The sequence below is a fragment of the Hyperolius riggenbachi genome, chromosome 2 (genome assembly GCF_040937935.1).
Source record: "Hyperolius riggenbachi isolate aHypRig1 chromosome 2, aHypRig1.pri, whole genome shotgun sequence".
Lineage (NCBI taxonomy): Eukaryota > Metazoa > Chordata > Amphibia > Anura > Hyperoliidae > Hyperolius > Hyperolius riggenbachi.
In genome coordinates this window covers 304121057-304134687 of record NC_090647.1, presented here as the reverse complement: position 1 = coordinate 304134687, position 13631 = coordinate 304121057, and the positions used below count along the sequence as shown (strand labels likewise).

Genomic DNA, 13631 nt, shown 5'->3' with positions numbered 1-13631 from the left:
TCCTAGCAGAAGATCCAGGTGGCGGAGGAGGACAGCGAGGGGCTGATTAGCCTGAAGGGGCTGGAGGAAGTACCAGGTATTTACAAAACTTTAATTTCATCTGTCTCAGGTTTACTTTGTTACACAGTAGTACTATACTCTACATATGCACTCCCCACAGAGCTTCAGGGAATCCACTGAGAATGTTGTGCACATTGAACAGAGAGGGGTTGTCTATCACCCATAAACCTGGTTCAGATTGTACATGAAGAATGTGTAATAGAGGAAAAATCTCCTCATTCTCCTGCAGAGTACCTGCACATCACTCTTACATGTACCCAGAGTTACATTGCCTAGGGCCTGATCCATGTTCAGAATGTGCATGATGAATGTGTAATAGAGGAAGAATCTCCTCATTCCCCTGCAGAGGACCTGCACATCATTCTTACATGCACCCACACTTACATTGCCTAGGGCCTAATAGATGTTCTTTGTTCCGGTTTGTACCTTTTACAAGTATTCTTACCAAGGACTAGTTTTAGTCTAAAGGGAATAAATATAGTAGTCTACATATTCTTCTCACTTCAGTTGTCTTGTAAAATTCCTAAGCGTTGGCAGTTAAGAGACGAATTTCACGTTACATACTTTTAATCAACAAAATTGTAGTATGCAAGTTAGAGGAGTCGGAGGAATCCTAAACTGAGGAGTCGGAGTCGGTGGATTTTTGGACCGACTCCACAGCCCTGTAACATACTGCAAAGCATTCTGGGGCTGCTTCTTCTCCCCACTCTGCACTACCTTGGGTCCTCCCCCTTCATTTCCCTATCACGCCCTAAGGCTGCTTTCACAGTGGGAAGTTAGACTCATGTTACAGCAGCTTTTAACAGCACAGCACTGAAAAAATCACAGGGCACATGTTCCGTTAGAGTATACTGCATGAGTCCGCTATTGTTCCTAGCCACATGGCTAATTAATATTCACTGCACAGTAGTGTTGTCTATTAGGATCTTTGAATCATCAGGATGCAGGGAGGATATGACATCACAATTGGCTTTATAGGAGACAGACAAACATGGAACCTGCCATGAGCTGTCAGGAGCATCATTCTCTGCAAATACTATATAAAAATTCTGTGAAATCCAAACGTGGACAGTAAAATGCATATGTAATGTAAGTACAGCCAATATTTAGCTACTGATATGTTTTTTTTCTCTGAGACCCTATACCTAACAGCTCCTCTTTAAAGAGACTCTGAAGCGAGAATAAATCTTGCTTCAGAGCTTATATTCAGCAGGGGCATGTGTGCCCCTTTCTGAAACGCCGCTATCCAGCGGCTAAACGGGGGTCCCTTACCTCCCAAATCCCCTCGTGGAGTCCGGGGGATCTCTTCCTGGTGAGGCAGGGCTAATGGCCGCAGCCCTGCCTCCATGCGCGTATCTCCGCCTCTTCCCCGCCCCTCTCAGTCTTCCTTCGCTGAGAGTCAGCGATGCACCGCTGATAGACGGCGCTGAGAGGCAGGGCTGCAGCCATTAGCCCTACCTCAACAGGAGCAAAATCTACAACCAAGTTGGTCGCGGATTTTGCAGGGGGGGGGGGGTTTGGGAGGTAAGGGACCTCCGTTTAGCCGCGGGATAGCGGTGTTTTAGCAGGGGCACACATGCCCCTGCTGAATATAAGCTCTGAAGCGAGATTTATTCTCGCTTCAGTGTCTCTTTAAGGGGTTTTATGACTGCAGTCCTTAAAGTGAACCTTAAAGGGGAACTTCAGCCTAAACAAACATACTGTCATTAAGTTACATTAGTCATGTTAATTAGAATAGATAGGTAATATAGATAGGTAATACTGATAACCCCTCCCAGCTGCACTCGCTAGGCTTCAAATGTCAAATTCAAAATGTAAAAAAAAAAACAATTTTGCACCAAAACAGCAGAACGAGAGCAACAACATCAGAAATCCCATCATGCTTTGCACAGCATCAGGGGAAAAAAGCCCGGGCAGTTTTCTTCTGTGCAGCTAAAAATGAGGCTTGGATAAGAGAAACAAAAGTTCTGATGCTGTGAAACGGTTAAAGAAACACCAGGCCTTTTCCGTGCTGCTGAGTCGATTTTTAGTCCAGAGGTTCACTTTAAAGTGACTCTAACAAAAATTACAACGTTTTTTCTACCTTCCTACAAGTTCCTAAACCTATTCTAATGTGATCTGGCTTGCTGCAGCTCTTTCTACTATAACCATCTCTGTAATAAATCAATGTATCTTTCCCCTGTCAGACTTGTCGGCCTGTGTCTGGAAGGCTGCCAAGTTCTTCAGTGTTGAACTGTTCCTCTATGCACACTCCAGTGTGTGTTTTATTTACATAAGCCAGCAGCTTCTCTGCTATCTTATCAGTGATAGAAGAGAGCTGGATAAAAATCCTTCTCTGGAGGCTGTGAAAGGAGCTTGTCTGTCACATACTAAGGAATTAACGACATAGGCAGAGCTGTCTGCAGGAAGCCTGTAATGTTCAGTGCATGAGAGAAGCTGGGGACAGAAGGTAAACACACACAAGTGATCTCTTGAGATTCAGAAGTAAGGCTGTATACTGCCTGCTTGTGTATGGATGTTTTTTCTATGTGTGGACATACTGTACATCAACCTACTTCCTGTTTTGGTGGCCATTTTGTTTGTTTATAAACAAACTTTTTAAAACAGTTTTTGACTACTTTTAATGCGGCGGGGAGCGGCGAAATTGTGACAGAGGGTAATAGGAGATGTCCCCTAACGCACTGGTATGTTTACTTTTGTGCGATTTTAACAATACAGATTCTCTTTAAGTCAAAAAAAAAAAGTTTTACTCACCTGGGGCTTCTACCAGCCCCCTGCAGCAGTCCTGTGCCCTCGCAGCCACTCACTAATCCTCTGGTCCCCCGTTGCCAGCTAGTTTCGTTTTTGCCGACAGGCCCGTCAGGACTGGCCATGCGTAGCTTTTTCCGCATTCCCGACTGTAATTAGCGCTATTGCGGGCCGCAACACGTAAAAAGATACGCGCTGCCGCATATCTATGCGTTCGTAATGCGGCAGCGCGTATTTTTGTACTTGTTGCAGCCCGCAATAGCGCTAATTACAGTCGGGAATGCGGAAAAAGCTACGCATGGCCAGTCCTGACGGGCCTGTCGGCAAAAACGAAATTAGCTGGCAGCGGGGGACCAGAGGATTAGTGAGTGGCTGCGAGAGCACAGAACTGCTGCAGGGGGATGGTAGAAGCCCCAGGTGAGTAAAACTCTCATTTTGGACTGCTGCAGGGGGATGGTAGAAGCCCCAGGTGAGTAAAACTCTCATTTTTTTTTTCCTGGCTTAAAGAAGTTCTGTTACGGGGTATCTAAGGAGGAAAACAGACACTTACCTTGGGCATCTATCAGCCCCCTGCAGCGGTAATGTCCCACGGCGGCGTCCTCCCATCTGCCGTTCTCCGGCCCCGGTCTAGCGCAGCATGGAATCCAACTGCGGCTGCGCTACAGTGGCCGCGCACCCGCTCGCTTCCGCCTGCGTCATCGGAAGCTAACTGCGCAAGCGCAGTACAAGGCTCCGTTGTACTGCGCCTGCGCAGTAAGCCTCAGAGGACGCGAGCGGAGGCGCGGCAACGCGCCTTATTCGTCTGTGTGACAGCCGAATAATAGCCCGGTGACGGCTGCGGGGAACGGCGGATGGGAGGAGGACGGCGTGGGACATTACCACTGCAGGTGGCTGATAGAAGCCCGGGGTAAGTGGCAGTTTTTCTCCTCAGGAACCCCCACAGAACCCCTTTAAGTGTCTCTTTAAAGGATACTGCAGCCCACAGGCTGCGGAGAGATAAAACCTGCAATGTGTAGAGAAAGAAAAGGACATACTCACCGCTTCCCTGCCGTCGGGTCCCGCTCGTCAGCCACAGCTCCCGGTACTGGCCGACTCTCCTGACCCGGACATACTGCGGCGCGCATGCGCAGTATGTCCTGTAATCTTCGCTTCTGGTGTCGCATCATGACGCCAGAAGTACGGACACTCCCCCGCCTGCTGCATGTGCGCTCCAGCGGCTCTCCGGTTTTATCTCTCCGCAGCCTGTGGGCTGCAGTATCCTTTAAGTGGTTAAAGAGAGCACAGAGGCATATCCTCTCTGTGCATCGTCTCTGTATTGCTGCTTCAAAGTCTCAGCACTTTGCAATGGAAAAAGCACCAAAAGGTATGTAAAAATATTACTTTGATTTGTTTGCTTGCTGGTGGTTTAAAAGACATTTTTTGATAATTTTGAAAATATCACCTAAGAGAAAACTCAGTAGAAAAAGTGGGCCATTGTCCTCTCAGGTAGCTGACCAGGTCCTCCCTCTTGTTCCCTGAGTGAGATTACCTACATGTTGTTGTTTTTTTCTTTGTTGCTTATTTATCGACCTCTACCTCTGCACTTTATTTTTATTTAACTATTTATATAGCACCAACATATTACGCAGCGCTGTACAGAGTGTATTGTCTTGTCACTAACTGTCCCTCAGAGGGGCTCATAATATAATCCCTACCATAGACATATGTCTTTTTGTATTGTGTAGTGCATGTATCATAGTCTAGGGCCAATTTAGGAGGAAGACCATTAACTTACCTGTATGTTTTTTGGGATTCCCACGCAGACAAGGGGAAAATGTACAATCTAATCCCTACCATAGCTAGTCATGTTTTTATACGTCGTTTTTTTGAGTGGATATTTTTGGGATGTGGGAGGAAACCAGAGTGCCTGGAGGAAATCCCACATGGACACAGTGAGAACATACAAAGTCCATGCAGATAGTGTTTTGTCCCAGATTTGAATAGGGCACACTAGCTCTGCAAGGCGAGAGTGCTACCCACCATGCCACTACATTTGCCACTTTCTGACTCAATAATAAGCTAAAACAAATTGTAATGAGGAAGGAGTTAAAATATTGACCCTAGTCTAGTTTATGGGGAGCCAGCAGGAAACCTCATAGTGATCTGTTCTCCAAACAGCTCCCTGTACAACGCAAAGCATTGTGTTTGGCTGAATAGTGTGGGCATAGTTTACTACAACCTTTCTGAAAGATAGAGGGTGCTGTCCAACCAATCACGTTAGCCGAATTTCCCTATGAGTTTCCTGATTGGTTCCCTAAACTAGACTAGCCCCAAATACTTCCCTCAGCTGATCCAGAGGCTTCCTGTGTCCTCTTCTAGCCTCTTGTTGCCCAGGGCAAATTTGCTTTTTGTGAAATAGTTCTTGCTCATCCTTACCCAAGATCCTCTTCTTGTTGTCATGCTCTCTGGAGCGGCGTTCCTCTGCCTGCTTTCTCCGGTCACCTGTCTGCTGCATTGACTTTTGTATACCTGCGACCAAGAGGTTTATTGCCTCGAAACGACATTGTTTGGTAAATGTTGCGCTACCATTTCCTCCTGATTGTATTGGGGGTTTTTGTACAACTTTTTCTACTGGCTGCTGAATAACCTTTGGTAATGATGCTAATAGTAATTTATGGTGTAGATTTTCATGGATTATTGCTGTATTTATTGTTGTACCCTTTCGCCAGTGTCTGTTTTTCCACTCTAGGCAAGTGTTTTATGATCACTTAAAGGATACCAGATGCGAAACATGCTAGAGAAATGGGGGAGCAGGTAGGCCTGAATGATAGATCGAATTTAAACCGAAATCGCGATCGCCAAGATCACGATTCTCCAAAGTGACGATTATCGCGTTGACATAATTTCCGCATGGGGGAAGTTTGAAGACGCATCTTCAAACTTTCCCCAAGTCCCGGTGTGTGCGGCCTGCAGCATGGGCAGTGTGGGTCATAACTTCCGCATGGCACCAAGGCTGTCCTTCCTTTATCGCCATCTGACGGCTCTTGTACACGCATACTTCCTGGTTCCTGTATGCCACATGCGATACAGGAAGTATGCTGTGCATTAGAGCCTGCAGGAGGCAAAGTGAATAGACTGACTTCGATGGACTTGTGCTGGAGGGTATGTCCAGCACTACCGCCACTTGGACAGAGGGGGCACAGAAACAAAGCGGGCAAGAGAGAGGCCCAGAAGGGTCACAGAGAGAGACCCAGAGGGGGCACAGATAGACACAGAGAGTACACAGACAAAAGGGACAAAGAGAGAGAGAGAGAGGCACAGAGGGGGAACAAAGCTTGATTTGAAGGAAATCCTGAATCGAAATCATGATTTCAGGCAGAAATCCCTCAATTCAATTTTTCCCTAAAATCATTCAGGCCTAGGAGCAGGCATATACTGTCACCTGTCCTGATGCCTGTTGCTTCCCCCGTTCTCCTTTCTGCCCCCACATTATACCCAAATGCCCCTTTGGCAGCCTCTTCTGGGTTGCGGGAGTCGGACACTACTGCCCAGGCGCTCGCTGGGCTGCACACGTTTTGCAGCGTGCACCTGTGGCCGGGAGCACAATGCGTATGACGTCATGCGCATGACATGGTGACTCCATGCGCAGTGCGCTGCAGGATACGCACAGCCAGCGACTGCGCAGTAGTGCCTGGCCCCGGCGACCTAGACGAGGCTGCTGGAGGGGCAGTTGCATATAATGCGAGGGCAGAAAGGAAACCGGGGGGAGCGACAGGCATCAGGACAGGTGACTGTATATGCCTGCTCCCCTCGTTTCTCTAGCATGTTTCGCATCTGGTATCCTTTTAAACAGTATAGGCACTTTTGGCAGAAAAACGTATGCTGGTGTGCACGTCAATACATTTATTGATGTATTTTTGACCATACACTGTTCCCAAGCCGATTTTTGAACATTCCTTATTATGGTTCTATGGGTGTGCAAACCGTAATGTACATACTAAGTCACTGAAGTACCATCAATACATAGTGACATGCACACTAGACTGGCTGTGGAGTCGAGGAGTTGGAGCAATTTTGGTTAGCTGGATGAGTCACTGATGAGGGCATGTGTTTAACCTCCCTGGCAGTGCATTTCTGTCTGGAATTAGGAGTCAAAAGCAGTACATTTTTTTTTTTCTAGAATTTTCGGCCTCCAATTCATAAGTCATAATGTACCAAAATATGACAGAATAAAAGCCTGGTAGACATTCTGCATATAAATAAAAGACTAGAACACAGATTTTCTTCATTAATTAAATTTATAAAGACACTTAAGAATTTTGAAACTGTACAAATAAGAGAGTATTCAAAATCAGGGCAGAGGTCGGTCCAGGTGGCAGGCAGAAAGTAGTCAGGGCAAAAATCGGTAACAGTATGGCAGAAGCCCTTAGGTCAGATGCAGTTGGGAACCAAATGTCTATATTGTTACCATCCTGTGCTTTCAAATAAGCTTTTCTGCCATCTCTGCCATGGCAGTTAGGTGACACAGGGGAGAGATCAAATTACAACTTGTGATTAGAGACAAATGAGGCTAAACTCTATCTATATATACATGTACATACAAACATTTTACATGCTTGCATGCATGTATGCATGCACGTACGTGTATGTACATACATGCATATACTGTACATACATGTACCTCCATGTGTACACACACACACACACACCGTCACACGAATATGTATGTATAAATATACACAGATAGACAGGGCGATTTCCTCTTTTCACAGTTATTTGGACCTGAACATCTTCAGGTCCACTTTAAGAATTAGCCCCGCCGCTGTGCAGTGATTGGCCGCCGGGTCCCCGGAAGAATAGAGGGGACTTGGGGATCCCGGCGGCCGAAAAATTGGCAAAAAAGGTTTGGGGGGAGATGCCTGGGTCCCGCTGGCAGCGCTGATCGCGTGCGGGACCCAGTTCAGAAGTGCGGGAGGCAGATTCTTCACAGCCCGTCCTGAGCATGGGCTTACTGCTGCGCACATGGAGATCACAGCCCGTGCTCAGGCAGGGCTGTGGAGTCGGAGTCGGGGCAATTTTGGGCACTCGGAGTTGGAGTCGTTGATTTCATAAACTGAGGAGTCGGAGTCGGCTGATTTTTGTACAAAATCCACATCCCTGTTAAGTATTAGACCAAGGAGTCGGAGCCCTTTTGGGTACCCGGAGTTGGAGTCGGAGTCCTGATTTCATAAACTGAGGAGTCGGAGTCGGAAGATTTTTGTACCGACTCCACAGCCTTGTGCTCAGGTCGGGCTTACCGTCAGGCCGGTTAATGTTTGGGAGAAGAGACATGGCCAAGATTCCCTTTAAAGGGAACCTAAACTGAGGATATGGATTTTTTTCCCTTTTAAAATACCAGTTGCCTGGCTATCATGCTGATCCTGTGTCTCTAATACTTTTAGCCACAGCCCCTCAACAAGTCTGCAGATCAGGTGCTCTGACTGAAGTCAGACTGGATTAGCTGCATGCTTGTTTCAGGTCTGTGATTCAGCTACTACTGTAGACAAAGCTATCAGCAGGACTGCCAGGCAACTGGTATTGTGTAAAAGGAAACATCCATATCCCTCTCAGTTTAGGTTCCCTTTAAAGGGAAGGTTCAAGCAAAATAAAAAAATGAGTTTCACTTACCTAGGGCTTCTACCAGCCCCATGCAGCCATCCTGTGCCCTCGTAGTCACTCACTGCTGCTCCAGACCCCCGCTGGCAGCTTGCCGACCTCAGAGGTCGGCGGGACGCATTGCGTACATTTTTACGCATTCCCGCTAGTGCAGGAACATTAACACATACATTTTTACGCATTACTGGTTCAATGCGTAAAAATGTACGCATTGAACCAGTAATGCGTAAAAATGTATGTGTTAATGTTCCTGCACTAGCGGGAATGCGTAAAAATGTACGCAATGCGTCCCGCCGACCTCCGAGGTCGGCAAGCTGCCAGCGGGGGACTGGAGCAGCAGTGAGTGACTACGAGGGCACAGGATGGCTGCATGGGGCTGGTAGAAGCCCCAGGTAAGTGAAACTCATTTTTTTATTTTGCTTGGACCTTCCCTTTAACATTAAAAAGTCACTCTCAGCAAGGGCTTAGTAGTCAAACATCATACATGACTAGTGTGAAGGGGAGATATGGAAATTAAATACATGGTTTGCCTGGAAACAGCAAAATGCAAGTATACTAACACTTTAACATTTCCTTTCAGTAATGAGACGTATCTGGGACTTGTGGTAACACTTTTCAACTTTCTTCTCACTAGCTTGCAGTATCATCATGGCACCAGCAAAGAAAAAAACCAACCGTGGGCAGAAAAATCGTAACATAAAAGATGAGAAGTTGGCATCATTCATAAAAGATTTTGACAGTCAAGGTAAATGAACCCCACCTGTGAACACTTCAGCTACAGTCTTGCCCCGTACGCATGAGGCATGTCGCCTGGCAGGGAAGAGGACTCGATCTCTCGGGTGACATCGCAGGACCAGCACTGCACAGACGCTATGTTGGCCTCTAAGCTAGCAATGTGTTTTGTTGCTATGCGGGGGGATAGGGCTGATGGAGCTGTACCACAGTGATGTCAAGTGGTGGGCAGGATAAGTTGGGAGAATAATGCTTTTGGACAATTTGCTGGCCAAGAAGTGTCATTGGGGATTTTATTTAGTGTGTGTATGCGGCTTTGCTTTCGATTCGATGTATTCAGTAACATACAGTACTTGCTTTTATCTAGAAAGGAGAATGCAGTGACTAAGTTTAATGGGAGGGGGGTGTAGTAGCCAGGGGCTAGTTTTACACGTTATGTCTTAATTTGTATGGATAGACATGATGTTGTGTTATAAAGTCTAATGCAGGTGAGGAATTTGAGTGTCCTAGACAATAATTGATGATCTCCCTGGGCTATGGCATTTCAGAAACCTTTTTTTCCATGCCTAGGTTGAACCCTACTAAATTCTGTATTTGGGTAAGTGATGGGAGGTGGGTCACGTTCCAGTGGGAGAATATACTGTGTATATGTGTCCTTCTGCCCTGTGCAAAAATTCAAGTCCACTTCAAAAATTGATCCCGCCCTGATGATTGGCTGCTGAGTCCCCGGAAGAAGAGCGGGGATATGGGGATCCCGGCAGTCAGAGAAGCTGCAGACTGCCAGGGAGAGAGGCTGGAGTCCCGCTGCGCAGTGCCAATTGAGCACGAGACTCCAAAACGGCCGTAAAAGTCGGTAATTCGCTACCCCAACCTGAGCTCAGGGTTACCGCCAGTAAGGTTTATAAAAGGTATAATTAAAGGTACATTTCCAGTCACTAAGATGGGGCTTTAATGCTTTAGCATGTTGCTATTAGTAATTGTATAATCTTCATAAGCACATTGGTAATAAGCAGAGAATTGTTTAGGGAATAAATACCAAACCAAGGTCAGTACCAAGATGCACCTCTGTGATTTGTTTCAAACATGCACTTGGGAAACAGAAATCATGTTTGGACAGGTTATTCCTAAATTTATTCAAAGCAAACCTGTAGGGAGAAAGAAAGTAAAAGTTAGACACTTCAATAGAGGAAAGCCTCTGGATAGTCCAGCTGTACTGCACATGCTAGGAGCAGAGTAGCGCAAAGCTGCTAGTGCACAAAGGGAAAAATCAGTGCACGAGTGGCTTTGTGCTACTATGCAGGGGTGGATAGTACTACTGCATGCGCAGTCTGGTAAGGCTTGGTCACTTGAGCATATCCAAAAAGCCTTTGTATATGCTCAGAGGGTCCCAGTGCCTGGTTGGTGTGGTCCAGGACAACAAGAGAAGCCTCTGGACCATCCAGTGGCTTCCCTCTGCTAAGGTATGTAGAATACAACCACTGCTGTTCAGCACCTGAAGAAGTGGACAGGGTCTCATTGTGCTTCACATGACTCAGATAACTCCTCCTCCTGCTTTGGAAGGAGGGAGTATCAGTGAACTCCTGCTAACCCTGTTCCGCTTGTTGGGGTGCTGAACAGCAGCGGTCAGGAGTGTTCAGGTGTTCAAATTCACTAAATTCTAACACCAACTTTAGTGATAAAACTGGCCAAACATTAGCCAATCAGAATTGGGTGTATGTATGCACCATAACTTTTTTTTTTCTACTTAGGGGTTTGCCCAAAGGACAACTGAAGCGAGAGGGGTATGGAGGCTGCCATATTTATTTCCTGTAAACAATACCAGTGGCCCTGCTGGTCTGCTTGGCTGCAATAGTGTTTGACTCCCACCAGAAACAAGCATGCAGCTAATCTTGTCAGATCTGACAAAAAATGACAAACACCTGATCTGCTGCATGTTCAGGGTCTATGGCTAAGGCCCCGTTCACACTGCACGCGTTTCCAGCCGCGTTTTGGAAACGCGTGCAGGTGGCCGACACGCACGACATCAGACATTGCATAGAGTGCAATGTCTGATGTTCACACTGCATGCGTTCCGGACCTGTGCGGTCCGGGAACGCATGCTGCATGCATTTTTTGTAAACGCATGGCTGTCCCATTCACTTTTCAGTGATGGGATCAGCCGCGCAACGCACACAAACGCGGATGGCGTGCGTTCGTACGCGTTGCGGTCCGCACGCGTTCCGCACGCATGGCCATCCGCGTTTGTGATGTGAACGGGGCCTAAAAGTATTAGAGGCAGAGGATCAGCAGGACAGCCAGGCAACTGGTATTGCTTAGAAGGAAATAATTATGGCAGCCTGCATATCCCTCTCACTTCAGTTGTATTTTAATCTTCAGATACAGTTTACGTATAGTTTTTGAATAGGGTGAAATTTTTTTCACGTTGCACCACTAACGCTAAAAAATGTATGTGTTAATGTCCCTGCATCAGCGGGAATGCGTAAAAATGGACACAATGCGGCCCGCGAACCCCGAGGTCGGCAAAAACGAAACTGGGGGGGGGGGGGGGTTATGGACTACGGAGGAGCAGTGAGCGACCACGAGGGCACAGGATGGCTGCATGGGGCTGGTAGAAGCCCCAGGAAAGTGAAACTTTTTTTTTTGCCTGACAATTCCTTTAAGCACTGCAGTGAGAACAATCCCCTAGAGATACAAGTGTCAGTGTTTTGCTGATCACTGCCAAGCACTCCTCAAAAGCTCCTGTGTGAACCAACCCTCATACCTCCCAGAAACCTTCCTTGTGATGCTTCGCCCTGACAACACCTGACTTATAAACAGACCTGAAAAGCTTGGCTTTCTTTGGCTGTAATTGGGTAGTTGATGGGACCTTTTTCTCTCTTTATAGTAACAGGGCTTGAGTCTGCTTTATGGAGGGTAATCAGAAATGGACATAGCGCATTGTGACATCTGTGCTAACCTGTGTCATTAATGAAACTGCTTTTCTCTTGTAGTGAAGACCGTTGTTGAGGAATTGAAGGCCACTGTTGCAAGCAGGCTGAAAGAAGTGGATAGCCTTTACAATATAGAACTAATCAAGCTACCTGCGGCCATGAGAGAGATGTGCTGGTTAGATTATCTTGGTAATATTTTATTTCTCTTTACAATTTTTCCGTTAATACCATGCAGTTGTATTAGATGATTTTAATTTATTTCAAGTTTGCAAGTCTTCACCTCACTTTAAAGGACTTCCAAGGGGACAAAATGTCTTTTTATTTACCTTGGTCTTCTTCCAGCCCGTAGAAGTCATTTGTAGCATATAGATAGAGAAGGTCCTGATGATGCACCCCATGTGATGGTGCGAAACTGATATCGACTTTGTACCTGCTAGCACACACTCCTTGTGGTTTGTGCCATTGTATTGCTGTCGATTTTAAGAGGTTTTCAATAAAGTGCAGTTATTACTCTGGATGTGCCCAGTTGCTCTTCTCTATCTACACGCTGCAATGAACTTTCTTGGGACTTAGAGCACTCCAGTGAAGCTTGACAGCAGGTCCTGTGCACCTTGTCTGCTTTAAGGCTGCTTTCACAGTGGGACGTTACAGGCGCACATTAGAGCAGCCTGTAACGCAGCCCAACTCACAGCAATGAAAAATCAATGGGCTGTTCACAGTGCCCACGTTGCGTTACAGTGTAACGCTGCACATTATTTGAAAGTGTATGTAAGTGCTATGTATTGCCTGTTTGCACATGCACAGTATTGTGTTGGTTTTTTTTTTATTTTGAGGTGGAGGGGAGAGTACACTATTGTTAGCCACATGGCTATTTAATATTTACTGCACTTCAGTGTAGTGATGGGAAGTTCGGCTCGATTCATTGAAAAGAGCCGGACTGCCTATCTCTACTGTTCAGAATCGATTCGTTGAAAATAACCGGACTTCCCATCACTAGGTTCAGTCCTGCTGCTCTGCCTCTGAATCGATTCTGAACAGTAGAGATAGGAAGTCCGGCTCTTTTCAATGAATCGATTTATTGAAAAGAGCCGGACTTCCCATCACTACTGCAGTGTTTACTTCCTGGAGCGGCCCCTGATTGGCTGGCGGGACCTTTTTCGTCTGATACTCTGCGAGGACCGCGTGATCGGAACACTCCGCATCACGTGGTCCCCGCAGAGTATCAGACAAAAAAGACGCACCAACAGCCGCTCAACGCGGCTCACTCTGGCGTCCTCCTTGAACACCACCAGGCGTTGCGTTAGGGGTACGTTATGCGACCTTAACGTCCCCTAAAACACAGTCTTGGTGTGAAAGAGGCCTTAATGTAGAAGTCATTTGTCCCTCACTGCAGCTTTGGTCTTCTCTGGGGGTCCCTCTGGCCTCCTCTAAAGGTTTGCTAACCCCTGATGGGTCGGCGTCATGTGCACGTGTGCCGACCACCCGGTGCCCAAGGGAATGGTTGGTGATTCAAAATGTACCCACTCA

The 13631-nt window shown here is 46.7% G+C and overlaps 1 protein-coding gene across 1 annotated transcript in view; it reads left to right on the top strand.

Annotated features, from left to right (window-relative positions):
* Window positions 1-13631, top strand: part of CDCA8 (cell division cycle associated 8) — a 67379-nt gene that overhangs the window by 11708 nt on the left and 42040 nt on the right. Inside the window, exons 2-3 of the mRNA XM_068269041.1 lie at window positions 9077-9187; window positions 12165-12293. Coding sequence (XP_068125142.1) covers window positions 9091-9187; window positions 12165-12293 — 226 coding nt within the window. The 5' untranslated portion in view covers window positions 9077-9090. The remainder of the gene's footprint in view (window positions 1-9076; window positions 9188-12164; window positions 12294-13631) is intronic.